The sequence below is a fragment of the Pinus tabuliformis genome, chromosome 1_1 (assembly GCF_031772625.1).
Source record: "Pinus tabuliformis cultivar Carrire ecotype Pingquan chromosome 1_1, CPIR1, whole genome shotgun sequence".
In the NCBI taxonomy this organism is placed as follows: Eukaryota; Viridiplantae; Streptophyta; class Pinopsida; order Pinales; family Pinaceae; genus Pinus; species Pinus tabuliformis.
This window is the reverse complement of record NC_142297.1, coordinates 900,849,289-900,869,436: the sequence shown is the minus strand read 5'-3', so window position 1 is coordinate 900,869,436 and position 20,148 is coordinate 900,849,289. Positions and strand designations below refer to the sequence as shown.

The 20,148-nt window shown below is 38.9% G+C and overlaps 1 protein-coding gene across 2 annotated transcripts in view; it reads right to left on the bottom strand.

The window, feature by feature from the left end:
* The window catches only part of LOC149217318 (uncharacterized), a 367,700-nt gene that overhangs the window by 62,088 nt on the left and 285,464 nt on the right, over positions 1–20,148 (bottom strand). For both annotated transcript variants that reach the window (XM_089392977.1, XM_089392976.1), the window contains one exon: positions 13,250–13,381. In XM_089392977.1, the coding sequence (XP_089249103.1) occupies positions 13,250–13,381 (132 nt within the window). The remainder of the gene's footprint in view (positions 1–13,249; positions 13,382–20,148) is intronic.

Below are 20,148 nucleotides of genomic sequence, written 5' to 3'. Positions count from 1 at the left end.
AATTTCGGGATTCCAGACATCCACACAGAGTGCTAGCCTGATGTCTCCCCAGGCAATGCTTCACTCACAAAGCCTCAACAAATCTCTTCCATTTCTTTATCATCAATATAATCACCAATATCTACCAAACCTAGCAGGTTCCTTAGATATTTGAACTTCTTATTAGGAAGAGCCTTTGTGAGTATGTCTGCTACCCTATGAAACTGGATTCATGCCCCGGGCCCGTCGTGTCCCGAATTGGGTGAATCAGAGACGATTCGATCGAATTAATGTCCTTCCAATCGGGACACAATCGTGTTCGGATCATGTCCCGATTGGACATGAACGTGTCCCGATTTTCGAATACGAATCTCGATTTTGGCAAGTTCGCGAGGCGTTAAAAGGCAGTTTTTGCCATTCTTTTTTCACATTGACTTATTTTGTTTGTTGTGGGTTTGTTGTTGGTGTTTGGGAGCAAAGAGAAAAGTGTGTGGGAGCATTTTCAAGGAGATTCAAGCAACAGGTAAGTGCATTTTCTCTCTATTTTTTTTGCATTTTTATTACAGTAGTTTGCATGTGCACTTCTTTTACAAATTTGTGCATTTTTTGTTTATGTTTTTACACTATTCATGGCTCAGCCAAGGGCAGCAGGGAAGAGGCAAAGGAAGGGGAAGAATGTCCCCATTGGAGATGCCCCTCCTGTCCCAATTTCATCAAGGTCTGCTGCAAGTGTTCCCTCTATTGCAAGTGGGGCTACAACAACAACTTCAAATGTTGAGGGAAGACATCCTCCTCAAGATAACAAATATCCCTTGTGGAAATATGTCACAAGAGAGCAAGGGCCAAGCAACAAGGTGAAGGGAGGAGGCAATGTGAGTTGGAAATGCAGCTATTGCAACACTACTTTCACGAGCACATATTTCTGTGTGAAATCTCATTTGTTGGCTTTACCAAGTTGTGGAATTGCAGCTTCTACAAAGGTATCTTTACCAAAGAGGAAAGAAATGGAAAAAGAGTCCAATGTTGGTATGGCAAATGTGGCTACAAAATCTAAAAAAAGCAAGAATGATGACCCCCTTCCATTCTTGAGGAAAAGCAACAACAAATTCCCATTTGAGAGTTCTGGTGGGGGGCAAGCAACAAAAAGAAAGGCAATTTCACTTGGTCCAATGGACAAGATTTTTCAGAAAGAAAAACGGGAAGAGCTTGATCTCACCATTGCCATTTTTTCTATCAAAACTTCATATCCTTTAATGTTGCATGCTCACCTCTATTTATTGAGATGTACCGAGCTCTAAATCAAGGGGCTCCAGCAGGTTATGTGCCTCCTAGGTCAGAGAAACTTAGAACCACATTGTTGATGAAGGCAAAAAAAGAGGTGGAAGAAATGCTTGAGCCTATTAAAACATCATGGCCAACATCTAGGGTTAGCATTGTTTCTGATGGAGGGACAGATCCAACACGACACCCACTCATCAACTTCATGGTGTCTTCCTTGAATGGTCCCGTTTTCTTGAAAGCAGTGGACGTACTTGGACAATACAAGGATGCACAATATATGGGTGAGTTGTTTATTAAAGTTATTGAAGATGTAGGTGTTGATTCTTATGTGCAAATCATTACAAATAATGCACTTGTTTGCAAGGCTGTTGTCATGATTGTGGAAGCTAAATATCCACAAGTGTTTTAGACACCTTGCATTGTCCATTCATTGAACTTAGCACTTAAATCTATTGCTTCTGATGTGCTTTGGATTGGTAGCATTATTGAGGATGCATAGCATATCTGCAACTTTGTACAAAATCATACAAATGCCCTCACTATTTATAAGGAGTACACCAATCTGTCATTGTTGAAGATTGCGCATACACGGTTTGCCTCTTCATTCATCATGTTGAAGAGGTTGAGGGAAGTCAAGACCGCTCTTGGAGTCATGGTTATTTCAGAGTTTTTGTCTTTATGGAGAAAGACAAATCAAGTAGCCTCTAAAAGAGTAAAGGACACAACGTTAGATGATGCTTGGTGGGAGAGGGTAGATCTACTTATTCAAATCATGGACCCTATCATTTCTTTGCTTTGATTTGCAGATATAGACCAACCCATCCTAAGAGAGATTTATGAGGGATGGGATTCCATGATTGAGTCTGTGAGGAGCATTATTTTACAGAGTGAGTGCCCCAAGTATGAGACATCATCATAGGCCTTCTTCACCACCATATAGGATATTCTTGTTAGCAGATGGGACAAGAATTGCACATCTTTACATTATTTGGCTCACTCATTGAATCCAAAATACTACAACCATGAATGGCTGAATAGTGGACCTTCCCACAGATTCCCTCCTCAGATGGATGGTGAAATCTCACATGGGAGGAAAGACGCATTCAAGCAGGGTTTCCAAGATAGAGCATCCCTTGATGACGTGGAGGATGACTTTGTAGAGTTTTCCACTGGCATTGGTCGATTTGCAAGATATGATCTGATTAGAGATGGGGGGACTAAGAAGCCCTATTCTTGGTAGGAAAATCATAGGGTAAAAAGCCCTCCTCTACAATAGTTAGCCATGAGGCTCCTCTCTCAAGTGACTTAATCCTCTTGTTGTGAGAGGAATTGGAGCACATATGGGAATTTGTATAGTGTCAAGAAGAGCAAGCTTGAGCAGTCCAGCGAAAAGACAATGGTTTATGTGCACACCAACCTTCATCTTATTTACAGACAGAGAGGTGAGTGGTTGAAGGGAATGACAAAGATGTGGGATGTTTTTGTTGATGATATGGGTTTGGAAAACAGTGTTGAGTTGGCATTGGCCAACTTAGATCTCAATGATCCAGTGCTAGAGCCTCTCACATTTTATGATGGTGATACTATAGAGGGGTCATCCTCCACAATAGCAGATGCAGAGATGACTTTGGATACAGGGGAGGAGGATGCAGCAGAGGAGAGCAGTGGTGACCATGATGATGAGTACAATGATGTTGATTTTGATGATGACTATGAGGATTGATGACTCATGAGTCATGAGCTACCTATTGCCTTGAGGCTTGTATACTTGTAGTTGTTTTGTGTATAATATCTTTATCTTACTATCTTGTCTTTCTCCTATTGGATCATTGATGAAATGAATATGTATTATGATTTATCATTTATGTCACAATTGTATTTGTATGCATAATGTTACTTTGTAAAACTTACATCTAGATGAAGATATATCTTTGAAATCAATGAATTTGTATCATGAATGAGAATCTGTGTAAGACATATCCAATTTTTATATATATATATATATATATATATATATATATATATAATGTATCTGAACATGTCCTGTTCTGGGGGGTCAACGTGTCCGTTATTTGACTCTCGAATCCCTGTGTCTGTTGAATCTCGTATCCTCGAGTCAGGTGACTTAGCTGCCACATGTTCATTTGTCGGAACATACTCTAACTTCATGATCCCATCCTGCACCAAGTTCCTAATAAAATGGAACTTATTATTGATATGTTTCGTCCTCGAATGAAACATGAGATCCCCAGAAATCTTGATACAACTTTGATTGCCACAATTAATCACAATAGGATACAAAGACTTCTCGAACAAATCTGTCAGAAGCTTCCTTAACCAAACAAACTCTTTTCCTACTTCACATGCAACCACATATTCTGCCTCGGCACTACTCAATGCAACGGGATCTTGCTTCCTACTCATCCATGAGATCATAGCAACTTCCAGACTAACGCATACTCTGGTAGTGCTCCTTCCATCGGTCTCACTGGCACCTAATTAGAGTCTGTGAAGTCGATTAGCTTGACTTCCTTACTATCATACTTTAGGCAGTGATGTATAGTGCCACGAAGATACCTCAATATATGTTTGGCAGCTATCCAGTGATCATGACAAGGCTCCAACTGAAACTGACTAAGAATGTTCACTGCAAAACATATATCTGGCATAGTATTTACTAGATACATCAGGGAACCCAACAACTGTCGATATGAGGTAGGATCCACGAGACTAGAGTTGGAGCTCCTCAACTTCTTGAGGTTGGTGATCATAGGAGTAATCATTGGCTTAGAGTCCATCATCCCAAATTTTTGCAATAACTTGATGATGTACTTTCCTTGCCCCAAATATATCTCCCCAGGTCTCTGCCATACTTCTAGACCTAGGTAGTAGTGCATTAGTCCTAGATCCTTCATCTCAAATTAAGCTGTCAACATCTTCTTGAATTCTTCATTCTACACCAGTGATGAATAAATCATCCACATATAGTAGAATAATGACAGGCTCATTATTCACGAACTTGATATATAAATTCGGATCAGAAGTACTCTTCACGAACCCAATTCTGAGAAGATATGCATCCATTCTTGCATACCATGCCCTCGGTGCTTGCTTCAAGCCATATAGGGCCTTCTTGAGTCTACAAACATAAGTGTCCCTGCTATTTACTTCAAATCCTTAGGTTGTTCGATGTACACGTCCTCATCAATGGTCCCCTTTAGAAATGTGGTCTTAACATCCATTTGATGGGTATTCCACCCAAGGTTACTTGGGAGCGGGAGCGACATTTTCAAAAGATCTCAGTTTGGGAGCGAATCTCGAAGCGTTTTTTATATAATATATATATTTTTTATATTTTGATGCATATATGTCAACAAAAACATGTAGAATGATGAATTAGATATAAAAAAAAATAAAAAACATAGATTGAACCATATAACAACAATCATCTAGAAGTTATAATCTTCATCAACCACATCCACAAGTTAGTAACATAGTAACATACAACATATTGAGTCTCATGAATCATCAATCTTAAAGTTTCAAGCTTTCAAAATTCAATATCTAACATTTATCATCATTGATCACCAAAGTTGTAATTGTAAGCTAAGTGTAACCATTACAACAAATAATATCTAACATTAAATGAAATGTTATAAAATGAAATGAAATGAAACAACTTTCAACTTTCATGAAGCATCATATTCATAGTTCATTACTAATGAGTTATAATTGCCAACTTCAAACTTCAAACTTAAATTGTCATATATTGTTTACAAAAAATATCATAATAAATATGAAAGAGTCAATAGTTATAAAAACTACTAGAAACTAGAAAAGACAAGTAAACCTATTATCTATTGCTAATGCTTGGGCCTCTTGCCACCACGAGAAATGTCTAATATTTAGTCTTGTTGGAAAATTAGGATCTTTGTCATTAATATCACTCTCTAAGCATTAATATCCAGAGGTATCTTTGTCATTACCTCTGGATCTGTATAGGGATCTTTGTCATTAATATCACCCTCTAAGCATTAACATAAGATAGAAAGAGCATAGCATGTCAAGTCAAGATTTTGTTTGAGTGATGCGTACATTTTTAGGAGGGTCATGATAGAGGAGTTTGATAACCAATGTCACTAACATCAAGGTACATAGAAGGATTGGTGCTCTTGATTAAATACGAGTTCCATACCCTAATACATGACAAAATCCAATGGAAACATTGCAATCCCCCCAATCCTGAAATCCTGAAAAACTAATAAGTCTATTGGATTTTGAATGAAATTTAAAATTCTACTTTCTCCATATGAAATCCAATGAGGTCGGAACCACTCTCAAACATTCTGAGTCATTTCATGGTAATGTTAAAAATTTAAGTAAAAGGATGAAAATGAAGATTAAGGAGAATGTCACTTTTACTTTAAGAATTTAGCATTACCATGAATCGCATATCAATACTAGGGCCATAGGCTTGATCATTAAGCTGCCCCACTCAAAACTTATTTGCTTCTTTGAAAAAAACATTGCATTTGGAATATTACTGCAAAACAAAATTTGCAAAAAAAGACTAAACGCTCCTGAAAAGGCAGGGAACGTTCTTTTAGGGAGCGCGCTCCCACTCGAAGCGCGAATTGGGAGCGGGAGCGAGAGGGGGGGGGGGCACTCCCCACAACCCTGATTCCACCCCATTGTAGCAACTAATGAAACCAACAATCTAATGGTAGTGTACCTTGCAGTAGGTGCAAATGTTTCTTCATAGTTAATGCCTTCCTTTTGAGAGAAACCCCTTGTGACGAACCTTGCTTTGTACTTGTCTATACTTCCATCAACAACATGTTTGATCTTATAGATCCACTTCGATGTGACAACCGATTTGTCACTAGGTCTAGGAACGATTTCTCAAACCCCATTCTTCATGATGGATTGATATTCTTCCTGCACAACTTTCTTCCAAACCTCTTCATGCTCAGCTTCCTCGAATGTAGATGGTTCGGCTTCAATCAACTTTGTCATATATGCAGCATAACAAGAATACCTTTTTGGTTTCTTACTTTCCCTACAGGACCCTTTCGCAACTTCATGTCCTTTAGCATCTTTTAATGTAGCTTTCGACCAATTTGGCCTCTTCCTTGTGGCTAGGATAGCCACTGATTGAATAGGCTCACTTCGTCCTTCTTCTTCATCATTAGTAGTAGCATTCTCATGATGAACTTCATCTTCTTCAAATATGGGAACTTCTTCGTCATCAGAATCAATAGGAATATCCTTCGATTTCTTGTAATCTTGATTCTCATCGAATATGACATCCTTGATTACTTCAATGTGTCTTCCTTCCTTTATGTAAATTCTATATGCTTTTGATGAAAGACTATAACAAACGAATATTCCCTTGATGCTTGTCGAGTCCAACTTCTTTTGCTTGTCTTTCGGAACATGGATATATGTTGGACTTCCAAATATGTGGAAATGATCCACACTCGACTTCTTTCCTGTGAATACTTCTTCGGGTGTAGTATATCAAGACTCTTATGAGGACTTCTATTTTGAATGTACACGGCAGTCATTGTTGCTTCACCCCATAAGAACATCGATAGATCTTGATCAAGGAACATAGTTCAAATGCCAATCCATTTTGTTTGGGATAGTAGGGAACAATGAGCTCCCTCTTAGTACCTGCATCCTTACAATATGAAACTAATTTTTTAGAGGTGTATTCCCCACCATTGTCAGACCTTAGAGTCTTTATCTTTCTTTTGGTTAGGGTTTCCACCTCAACCTTGAACTCCTTGAATTTATCAAATACTTCATCTTTAGTTTTGAGTAGGTAGAGCCATGTCTTCCTTGAATGGTCATCAATGAATGTTACATAATAGAGATGTCCTCCAAGTGTTTTGTCAAACATGGGCCCGCATACATCGAAATGGATGAGATCTAATATTTCTTTAGATCTAGATTCACTATTGATGAAATGGCTTTCTTGTATGCTTCCCCAAAGAGCATCCCTTGCACACACCTTCATGATCTAACTTCATATCAGGAATACCATGAACCAATTGACTAAGAGTAGGGATGACCCTATAATGAAGATGACCATACCTTCGATGCCATAGTTCAATGGGACTTATTTCCATATGAACCAAAGCTTGAGGAGATGGAGTGATAACCCGATAAAGACTTCCTTCACGAACTCCAATAACCCTAGCTTTGTCAATACTAGAGTTCTTTCCCCAAACCAATACTTTTCCATCAACAAAAGAAATCCTTTCCCCTTTATCTTCTAAACAAGAAATATAAAGTAAATTCTTTTTCAAACCTGGAACATAGAGAATGTTGTTGAGATGCAACTTCAATCCATTATCTAGCTTCAATGATGTAGATTCTAGGCCTCTAACAGCATAGCTTTTGTTGTCACCCAATTCCACTGCATGAGAGGATGACTCGTTTGATAGTGTGTGAAGTTGCTTGCTTTCACCTGTCATGCATCTTAATGCTCCACTATCAATGATCCATGCATTGTCATCAATAAGAGAACCTGTAAAGGCAGCCAAGAATCCTTAACTCTTGACATTGTTGAATAAGTAGTAGATGATCTTCTTGATCCATCTTCCAGCAGAGTTGAAACCCAATCTTATGTAGTTTACCATAGAGGGAGAATCCATGCCAACGAAGTGATCTTCGACTTCTATGGACCTTTGCTCCGATACCATGTTGGAAAATCAAAGAAATTATATTAGGGTTTGATTCTCCTTTCTTCATAATTACTTGCGAGCATGTTGCCCTCTTTTACTTCTTTATTATCTTATCTTTCATCAAGCAATTATACATATATGAAGATCACAAAACAAGAGACACAAGATATAGGCACATGCTAGGGCAAAACCCCCCTCGAGGGGAAAACCTAGTCAAGATAATTCTTCCTTTCAATAGTATTCTTTGAGACTCTTTACCCTAGACCAAGACCAAACTTTCCCTCCACACCATGTCAGCCTCCAAGATTTTCAACCCATCCAGCAACTTTGACGAGGTAGAAGCGTTCGACAACATGCAGCTTCCTGCAACAGTGAAATCTTAGGAGACTTCGATCTCCCAATCCATACCACGAAACAGAGAGAGAGACACACCAAAAAAAATCGATTTTCTTCTTCTTTAGAGACTCCCCCAAACTCGCACTTCTTTAGTCCTCCTGGCAACAAACTTCGCACTTCTCCAGCTCTTCTTTAGATATCGAACCTCCTTGAGAGTGAGTGATCCAAATGAATTCAACCTCCTTCAATATATAGGTTTCTTGTGGGTCGAATGGGGGTCCTTAGGCCGACATGACGTGGAGGGTACATAATTCATATTTGACTTGATACAAAACCTTTTTACATGATTCGAAAGCCCAAGAAGGGTCTCTTCAAATATACAGTGAATCCATAAACTCAATATTAATCCTAGGAGTCCACAATGGGGACTTTGATTAATATAATGATGACCCAAGAATGAAACCCATGCTTTAATAAGTCATTGTTACAATAATAAAAAATATTTTCTTTATTCTTTTGACAAGAGTATTAAAACTGAACATAGTTACAATTTCTAGCACCCTAGGGAGGCAAATTCTACTCATCTTTGGTAGTTGGGAGGATACCACAATGCTCCACAAATTTCCTTGGCTAGTTGGGATGCAAAACTAGGGAGTACGCAGTTCCTTTGAAGAGCGGGAGTCAGGAATTGAGGCGACATCCATTGTTGGGCTTTCATTGTCCAAATTGCAGGAGGAAAAAAGGGAAATTGCAGGAGGAGAGATATCCACATTCAATAGTAAAAATTTCTGGGGATCGAGCTTGCGTCATCTTGCCCAGGATTGCGCAGTCAATTGTGGGGGCCAAGTGTGGGGAAGGCTTGAGGGAGAGATTGAGGAGTTGGGCCATTTGGAGTTGGATTGGAGGGGATTGTGGGGGATTTTCCAGCATTTTGGTGGAGCAACAAATGCAACATCTGCTACAGGTTACATCTTCTACTTGTGGAGGAGGGCCAAGCATTTGGGGTCAATTTTGGAGCATGAAAACTAGGACAAACCCTTTATGGGTTTACTGAGGAGAGGCCAAGGTTAATTTGGCAGAATTTTCTAGGCAGATTTGAGGTGGAAAACAAAGGTCCCAAATCAAACAACAACTAGAGGAGTTAGGGGAAAATTGGGCCGAAATTCCAAGGTCAACATTTGGCCAATTCCTTCGTGGGTTTTTGTGGGTTATTGGTGGAGAGCCTAGGGTTAATTTCCCAGAATTTTTTGAGCACCAGAGGAGGCCCTAGCAGCGATTATTTGCAGCCAACAGTGCAGTTTTCACTGGGACAGCGCAAAGATTGTTGGGGACAGCCACATTGCATGTTAGAGCAGCTGATTTCATCACCTGGACATTGTTAGCTTGCCTTGGGCAAGCCCAGGTGCATGCTTTCTGATTTTACTTTTGTACCCAGGAATTATATCAATAAAATGGCTTAGATCAACGCAGTTTATGGAGATCTTTGGTTGTTTAATGTACTGTAAATTTTTGGTACGTGTTTTTGTTATATTGGCTCTGTTTATCATTGTAAATGTCCGTTGGGAATATTACATGTTTGTAAACCATCTATAAAGGCCAGGATGATGACATAAGCACTACCCTTGTCTCCTGCAGTGAGACACGTCCTCATTTGGACCCTATAACATCCACCAAGTGTATGGTGCAAGTGTGAAGCCGGTTGGGCACAGTGAACCAAGTGCATCATCCTCATCCAAAAGTTGGAACATAAGGAATCAATGAGCAGTGCTAGGGATCTGTGAAGTACTCTCTACTATGGTGGAGGCTCATGGCTCTGAACACTCACCCTACAAGTGCCAATGTGGCCCTCTAGAGGGATTGGACCCCATATAGGGGGAACAAGCCCCAAATGGAGACCCACCTGCAATCCTGCATAAGATCCAAAGCGTCCCCTTTCCCTCCAATACAACAAATCATTAGAATAATCAAGTAAAAGAGATTACAAGTCATGGAACCAATTGGGTACTTCATGGTGGCATGCCCTTCCATAGTGGGCTGTGGCATGTACAAGTGTCTCCAGGCTCGGTAAGGGGGTTAATCAAGGACCCTATTAGGTAGTCTCAACCTTTAAAAAGGGTGACATGCCCATGGTACATCCATCAGGTGGTATGTGGCAAATGATATAGTGATGGAATAGGGTGGGGATCAAGGGAATGCTCCAAGCCACATGCCATGGTACAAGGGAAACTATAATAAGGGAAGCCCACACCTAGGTATATGAGTGTAGGAGGGAGAAAATCATGGTACATGAGTTACCCGACCTTTTTCTTCCACCATTCTTCATATGCCTTTTGCCTTTGATTGATTTTTCTTCATAATTGGTCGGGGCTCCCGGGGAGGAGAGCATGGTGCAGGATGAAGCAGTAGGTACCCCCTTTTGAGGTGGGGCATTTCATTGCCCGGGTTGGGACAATCATGGGTTCCTTAATGATGGAGGGGGCTCGTTTAGGGCCCATGGGAACCAAGGTGATGGCCATGGATAAGGGGTAGAGCTCATGTTTGACTTTTGCCCTCGTGCTAAATTTGTATGTCTCGACCATCTTTTTCATTTTGTGGTACATTTCTTGTTGAGAGTGGTCAGCTTGTGCTTTTCTTTCTTTTCTTTTTAGCTGCATCAACCTCCGGGGCATCGTTCCAGGCTCGACCCAAGATGTGGACAAGGGGAGGGGCAGGCTAACCCTATGTCGACCCAGTGGACACATGTGGAACCGGATGGGAAAAATGATGAATGGGGTTATAATAAGCAGGAGGGTGTGATGTATCATTTGCATCAAAAATTTTGAATTTATTTGGCTAACACTTAGTTTTGCAACTTAACTAGCCTCTTGGGCTAGGGTTTCAAGGGTCAAAGTTGCCAAGCAAGTACTCAACCAGCCACTAGTGCCATGGTTGCAGACATAAGAGGGCTGATCTATTTGTTTTCAGCTGACAATTTGTGTTGCAGGTCATTGGCCCAAGTCTCAAGCCATTTGGAGGGCAACTAGTCATCAAACTAGGCCATTAGGCCTAAGAGTTTGCATCCTCCCCTCTTGTTTTTCATCTATGTTTTGCTACAGCCATCTAATGCAGTCATATAACTTAAATTAACTGATTAGAATTGACTGAAATTCGCCTAATAATCACTCATCCTAATTATTAATCATTGGAGCTAATGTGGCATTAATAATTTTGCACCTTGTGGGTTTATTGAGGACTGAATCACTGATTTTCTGAGTTTTTCTAAGTCTGATATACATCATTTTGAGGTCTGATCTGAACATAATAAATCTGATCTACAACTTAAAAGCAGTCTAATAATCATTGGTAATCATTGGAAATTTGAATGCATGAATTTTCTAGCTTGTTTTGGGCATTGAACATTGTCTTTTGGCTGCTGATATAAAATTTCAGATCTCTGAACGCAAGGTTGCAGCAGTAATAAAATTCATATAACCATCTGAAATTGGCTAATAGACTCTAGCAATTCATAAGTAATTGTGGTTGAAGTGATTTGGGTTAAATTTTGGTCATTGACATCTAACTTCACTCTTGCATATTCACACACATAAGTGTTCTTAGTGTTTAATGTGATTAGCTAATAGCTCTAAATAACATTGTGGATAAATGCTCTAAATTTCCCTTTGCCATTGGATAAGTGGACTTGTGGTTAATGGTTAAATTGGATGCTATCTTGTATCTAAACTTTTCTAATTGTAGCATTGATCTTGTTCTATTTATCACTTGAGCAATTGTCTATCTTTTATATAAGCAATATCTCCTTGAGTTTTAGCACTTTCTCTTGTGGTTGGGTTTATCATTCATATAATGTTTAAGTGCTCTATTGTCTTAAATGAAAGATCATCTAAGTACTTGAGAACATTAATCAAATTTCACCTTAAGAGCACTTGCCATCTCGCATTTACATCCTAGGCCTACTTTTGCACTAATTAACTAACCTCCAAGCATAAGCTTGGTTCATAGACATATAGGGCCACCCTTCTTCTTTTAGCTTGCGAAGGATAGACCCTCTCTAGTGGTTAACACGATGACCTTGCAGTTGTCAAAGCCACAGTGTCTGCAGCGCCAAAGGCATCGGATAATTAGATTTAAAGGAGAGGTATCGTTAACCAAGCCATTGCTTGCTTCGAATTGACTTCTCTCTACAACCTACTTTAGAGAATCGCCTCAAAACAACTGAGGATTAAGGGATACATTTAGCTAAGCATATAATTAAAATAAACCAAGATTTTTGCATCTCACCTAGGTTGTAGGATTTGCATAACATATAGCATAGCAAAACATCTCCAAGCAACAACTGTTCATCCGGTCATTTGGTATATAATTGATATAAAACAAGTGTTTGACTCCATAAGGCACTAGTCTCACACAATAATCTAATTTAATCTCTAAAACTTGCTAAATTAACCAAGTCGCTAGGCCATTCGGTTGTGTCTCTCAAATTTGTTGGTTGCCAACAAATCTCACATTCTCACATTCCATAGGGACTACCCCCCATAACCCGCTGTTGGGAGACAACTAGAATAGAGACGCTGGGGATCAGAGTGATAGCCCCCGTCCTGTTAGTTGTTGCATTTTACCTATACATTTTGAGTGGCAACAGGATCTAACATGCTTGAACAGTGAATGACTAAATTAGATGCATAATATTCAATGCATGTAATGAATTTTTAATACTTATCATTATATTTTCAAAAAAAAGTATTTTTTTATGAAGTACACAACCTATTTATGCCAATAAAATTTCAAAATATAACTTATGATACAGGAACCCATGACTTCCTTTGCAAGATAACAAGACTACTAGTTAGATCTTATTTTGCATACAATATGCCGTTGTATCTCACATAGACTGTTAATGCTCTCAACACTGATACTTATGTTTAAAAGGATGAAAGCTTGGCAGCAATGTTTCAGATACATACTTGCAGTTGAGTGAGTTTTCTCAAAAGCTTCATCAGCATCTTCCTCTGGAAGAGTGCACTCATGAATTATTGTATCTGCTCCATAAGCTATTGACTGCAAAGACCTTGAATCATATGTATCCCCTAGAATAACTGTAAACAGACAACGGTGACAATAAAGATATACAAGAGTTAACAAATTGAAATATCATGGCCAAAGGACAATTTGATCTACTCAACATTCCAATAGGTGGATCCATATAGGTGAATTGAAATGCCTAAGCAACATAGGAAACATGCAAACAAACATCCAAGACCTAAATGCCCACACAGAGTTGATAAAATTAAGATAACCGAGTCAAAACAATTCTGATGCAAAGAATTGCACCATATTGCTAGAACCAGGAAAGATGACTGTGATATTTTCCATGCCCAGCTAATCTGTTTCAATGCTTTGAAATAGCCTTCTATGTTCAAATTCACAATTTTCATAGCTATATTTCCAATTTTTTTCCCATGTAACAGGGACAAGAACCCATAATATAATGTCCAAAAGACAGAAACAATATTTAATAAGAATGAATGATATAATGATGATTAAAAGCTAGTCAAGAAGACTCCTTATACTCGTTATATTGTGCCAAAGAGACATGTTCATGATAAGGGACGCTACCCTCAAGTCATAATAACTATTGCAACAAATAAACTAATTTATGTTCATTACACGTCACCTTAGCTCAAAGTGCTCCGTCCACAAAGTAGTTAAAGAAACCCACAAAATGTCCTTTAAAGTTGTGAACAGTACTGTCACATTGTAGATGGATCAATCCATCCTAGGTCAATCTTCTTTGGCAGTGTTTGTTGATAGGGTTCTTGGATGGAACTTCTTGTAATGGAATTCTAAGGATGATTTCAATTTTGATATCAAATTGTGTAGGAACTGATTCTTCAGAATGGAGTGTTGTCCTAGTTCAGAATGATGTTGATAGGCTGATCAGTGAATGTGAAGGCTCTTGTGATTAGGAAGTTGACAAGGTGTCCTTGTAACCTGATTCCTCTTGATCTCAATTTTAGGGATCTTCTGATTTCATTTGGGTATTTATGTCTTCCTCATACACTTGGATCATTCTGTCAATTACTGATGTTTTGTTAGTATCAGCACTTGGATTTGCTAAAGTCTTTGTATCTGTCGTTTGTACTCTGGATCCTGAAAATATCCATTACTCAATTGGGTTGATTTATGTTCTTTGTCACCAACATCTACTTCCATTTTTTTAACCTCCGTGAGAAAGGTGTCATTTCAAATTTTTAAACAAGCAATTTCTCTGTCTCTCTCTTGTTTTAGTCAATGAATTATTTCTTTGTCTAAAAGTTGATTCATTTCTTTAAGGTCTTGTAACTGTCTAAGTTGTCTTTTTCAAGTTTCTTCCTGTGCCCCTTTAGATCACCTTGAATGGTGGCATCTTAACACATTATAAGAGTTTACTGATGAGGTCACTTCCGCACAAGACTTTATTGTAATGTTCTGCCATGGTATCTTCGTTTTAATATGAACAAATGTTAGAAATTTCTTCTAAAATTTTAAGATGAAGGGACTTTATGTTTTCATCCATGGTGCACCTAAAATTATGTCCACATGATGGCATATTCTTAAAACTATGATTTCCAAGGCATGGTCGCCAATCATCACTCGTAATTTGTTGATTTCATCTTATTCCTCACCACAAGTTTGGCATGCATTGATATTTGTCTTCAGAATTTGTAACTGATTTGCCAATTTGATATCTTATAATTATGAATCTTGCTTATGTTAATGACAATGAAAACGATTTTACTTTGAATAGTTCCTCTTAGTTCTAATAAAAAGTAGGTGATCATTATAAGATCGTAATAAACAAATCTTTCTTTCTTATATTGACTGGACTCCAAATTCTTTCTACTTATATCCTTCCTCTAGAAATGACCTTAAATTAGATCATGTTTTATTGAACTTGGGCTTTTAATTGTACCTTAAACCACTAATAACCTTTTCCTAAGAGTATGGTGGTTTTTAATTCACAACGTACTTCTTAGTTTTTGATTTAGAACTGGGACTATAAATAAATACCCCTTTCTTTTATAGTACTTTAACTTCATGTTTTATTATACGAGTATAGATCTGATGTAGATGCTTTTTCTTTTAGTTTTTGTTTCTTAACATCAGTTTACTTTCTGACTTGACATTATTACATTTGTTTTTGGGAATTTACAATCTTCCCAAACATGGTGTTGATTGGAGGGATGCTTTGTCAATGGCGCTAGCATGCAAACCCGAAATTCTCCGTAGCGACCACCATTATCAGAGCCAGACCAGTCATCGAACCGGTAGACCCCCAGACCTGGAACAGGTCAACACTCAAAACCGGACCCAAAACTAGTAAAAAAACTGGACCAAAAAACCGGTCAACCAAAATCACATAAAATATTCAAAATTTAAAGAAAAACATACATGTTCATGTGCATCCATATGAAACCAAACCATTTATACACAAATAAGCAAAAGTTCTCATTTATATAGCATGTAAGGGTGCACATAACCAAAATAGCGTTGAGTTGAATCCATCTCTGAACTGAAAATTCATCAACAAATAACAAGTCCTAGATGACCTCTAGAATCCAAAAAATATCATGCTACAACAAATACCTACATATCATCAAAATCTTTGCGTGTATTCGGATCTTCGTCATCAGTATTACCCTCTAAGCATTAAAATAAGATAGAAAAACCTTAGTATGTCAAGTCAAGATCTTGTTTAGGTGATGGCTACATTTTTACTAGGATCATGATAGAGGAGTTCAACAATCAGTTCCACTAACATTGAAGGTACATAGAGGAGTTGGTACTCTTGATTAAATGCTAGTTCCATACACTCATACATGATAAAATCCAATGGAAACATTGCAATCCTCACAATCCTAATATCATAAAAAATGTTAAGTCTGCTGGATTTTGAGAGGAATCTAAAATTCTACTTTTTCCATATGAAATCCAATGAGTTCAAAACCACTCTCAAACATCTTGAGTCAATTAATGGTAATGTTGAAAATTTAAGTAAAATGGTGAAAATAAAAGATAAAGGAGAATGTCACTTTTACTTTATTTAACATTAGCATTAACTGCATAGCATTAGTAGGAGAATATGGTCAAATACTAGGCTTCCCCAGTCATAAATTAGTTTTTTTAATTAAATTCGAAGGGTCCTTGGTAGCATTGTATAAAACTGACCAGCTCGATTGAATACTAGGCTCGCCCAGCCATAAATCATTGTATTTTTTTCTTTTTTAAATTGCGTTGAAAGGGTTTGTTACCACAAAATCTAGTAGGCCCTAGGGAGGGAAATCTATAGGACAAAGAACTAGACTAAGTGTTAACAATGGGGCAATGGCCCATTGTCACCACAACCAATGTCCCCTACTCTTTGCAGACTTTCACCGATGGGAGGAGTCTCGGTATGCTTATGATCACCTATAATAGATATTTTAGGGTTGAGGGTAGAAAGTGATGGAGCTAGGGTTCACTTGAAAGAGAGACTCAATAAAAATACAAGGATTCAAAGAAGCAAATCGCTCTCTAAGAAAAACCCTAGAAAAGAAGGCACAAGACCTAGGGTTTTGAGATTTTCAATGGTTATAGGTATTCACAAGGTCAAGGCCTAAAAGAAAAGGCTTCTTGCATTTTACTTCAACAAGTACTAAGCTCATACAACCTTCAAGGAAGTCCTCAAGTTGAAGGAGAAGAAACTAGGTTTCCCACTTGGAGCAATGCCTAGGACGAGATTTTATGGATTAAACTTGAGTGGATGCCCACCAAACTTGGAGCACAGGTAGCCTAGACCCTAAGCTTGATGTTTGGGCTCTCAAATTCCCAAAAAGTCTCCTCCCTAAAATTTTGTTGCAAGCCCTAGATTTTCACTCTAGCCTTAAAGGACCGAGTTTTAAGAGGAAAAATTATGGAGAAAGAGATAGTTTGACCAACAAGGGCTTGGACTAATGCCTTGTCCTTTGGGCATATGGCGTCTTAGGATGTTCAAGATGAGATAAAACGTCCCTAAGGAGGTTCAAAATCGATGCCTTAGATGCCAATTTTCAACATTTACCTACTTCAAGAAATAATGGAGTTTCATGGAGAATTCAAATATATTCATCCACTAGGAACATTCATTACATGCCATACATTGGATAACATATGCAATACTCTACTAGAAAGCTTTCCAAAATCAATCTTCAACAATTAGGGCATGAATTTAGCATATTCTAGAGCAACAATTCCATACATTAAACAAATTCAAGAGAAAGGTTTCATCAACATTAGGCACTTATAGGAAGGCATGCAATATATCCATCCATTACTCAAGAAAATAACTCCAAAGAAGAAGTGTGAATCATCTCCATACATCAAAATGCATCCAAAGAGTCTCCAATAGCCAAAGAAACAAGTGCGAGTTCTTTACAAGAGAAAGAATCCAATGTGAAAATTCTATCGCTGCAGCAACTGATTTATTTTACCTACTTATTTTCCATTCAGTTATTTACGAAAACCCTTCAGTAAATATTAAAATAAATTCTACTACAAATATCACACCATAATACAGGAACAAATACATGCACAAGAATCAAACACATGAACACAGATATTTTTGGACAATTTTCCCCGGAAAAACCCAATGCAGCAAAACCGGTGTAGCAAAGGAGGATTTTTATTATTAATCAGCTTTTTTGAGTACATTGGGTGCCAGACTGGCTCACCCGACAGAGATAAATTCTTCGGCACCTCTCCTAGGCTCAGCATCAGACCAACTAGCCTCAGCGCAGCTCCCAGACCCTCTACGTCAGCACTCTGCCTCTCTGCGTCAACACTGGGCCTCTCTGCATCACGCACACAGGCCCTCCAGTGATTGCGTAGTCCCACTGCCTCTGCATCTTCCTGAGAAGCTTTGCGTCTGCCTTTCTGATCTCTGTGCTGATCCTCCGACACTGTCCCTGCCTCTCTGCTTCGTACTCGCTACCTCTTGCTGCGATCCAGACCTCTAGTTCGAATTTCTCAGCAAACCACGCTCCAGAATTCAAAACTGACTGGTCTCCCTCAGTGTATCTTCAACTGACCCTCAAGCCTTCTCTTATACTTTTCCTGTTGATGAATCAACGACCGAAATTAAGTCCCTAATCAACGGCTAAGATTAAAATAGACTTGATCTTCATCTCTTAGAAGCTTCTCATCCTTATCTTTATTAATACCCATTAATAATTTTATTTTCCTAAGTTTAGACTTAGGATCTCATTAAAAATATTAATTGTTTTAATAACTTTTCATCCAGATGGAATTTTCCAAAACGACTTATGGGTCTTGGAGATCTCATGTGCTTTAGTCTCTCCACCAATTTTCATGGCTAGAGCAGATCCGATTCTACCCCAAATCAACACTCCCTCTTAGCGAGGAAGGTGCTCTAGTAATACTCCATAAGCGAGCATCACCCTGATCATTCGGAACCAGTACCTGTGCTGATGTTTGGCCTTCCTGCCCAACATCCTCTGCACTGCTGCATCCTGTATTGCTGCCCATGGCTCTACCATTGCCACTGCTACATTTGTATTGCAGCTCCCTCTGCATCCGTGTTGCTACTGGTCCTTCTTCCCGACACTGCAACTCCCTCTGCATTTGTGTTGTTGCTGGTCCTTCTTCCCAACACTGCATCTGCACTGCAACATCATACCCATTTCTACTATTGAAATGGATTCTTCATCATTCGCATCTTCTCCCTGAAATAATCAAACTTTGTTCTTCCAAGGGCCTCGATAAGGATGTCTGCCACCTGTTCTCCTGTAAGAGTATAACTCAATTGTACAGCTCCTCGTTGGACACAGTCTCTAACAAAGTGACACCGAATATCAATGTGCTTTGACCGATTGTGAAATACTGGATTCTTAGAGAGCTTGATGCAACTCTGATTATCACACATGGTCCTAGTCGCTCCATCTTTCTTCTGAATAGGTTCACAAGCAGTTTTCTAAGCCATATGGCTTCGCACGAAGCTGTTCTTGCGGCCATATATTCTACTTCAACTGAGCTCAGAGCTACGAATTTCTATTTCCTACTGCACCAGGAGGTCATTCTCGATCCAATGTTGAAACAGTACCCAGAGGTACTTTTCCGATCCACTGAACTTCCAACCCAATCTGCATCAGTAAATCCACTCAATTTGATATCCTTACTCTTGGTGTACAAGAGTCCATAATCAATTGTTCCCTATATATATCTAAGAACATGTTTGGCTGCTGCCTAGTGTGCCCTCTTCGGTTCCACCATGAACTGGCTAAGGGTGTTGACAACGTAACAAATGTCTGGCCTAGTATTGACCAGATAAATCAGGGACCCTATGAGTTGCCTGTACAAGGTGGGATCAACATCCTTGTCTTCTAACGCATCAATTTTCTTCCAGTTGGTGATCATTGGAGTAGCCATAGGTCTACAGTCCTGCATCCTGAATCTCTTCAGAATTTCTGTAGCATATCTCCCTTGTCCAACGAAGATCTCCCCCTTTTGCTGCCAAACTTCCAACCCCAAAAAAATAATGCATCTGTCCAAAATCCTTCATGTCGAATTCTATGGCTAGATTCTTCTTACAGTCCTCGATGAGCCTGGATGATCCTGTCAGGAAGAGATCATCCACATATAATACCAGGATTAGAGGCTCATTCTCTACAACCAGATAGTAGAGATTTGGATCTGCGTCACTCTTGATGAACCCCATCTTCTGCAAGTAGCCATCAATTCGACCATACCACGCTCTAGGTGCCTATTTGAGCCCATACAAGGCTTTCTTTAATCTGCATACATGAGTCTTCTTCTCATGTGTCTCAAAGCCTTCTAGTTGTTCAATGTA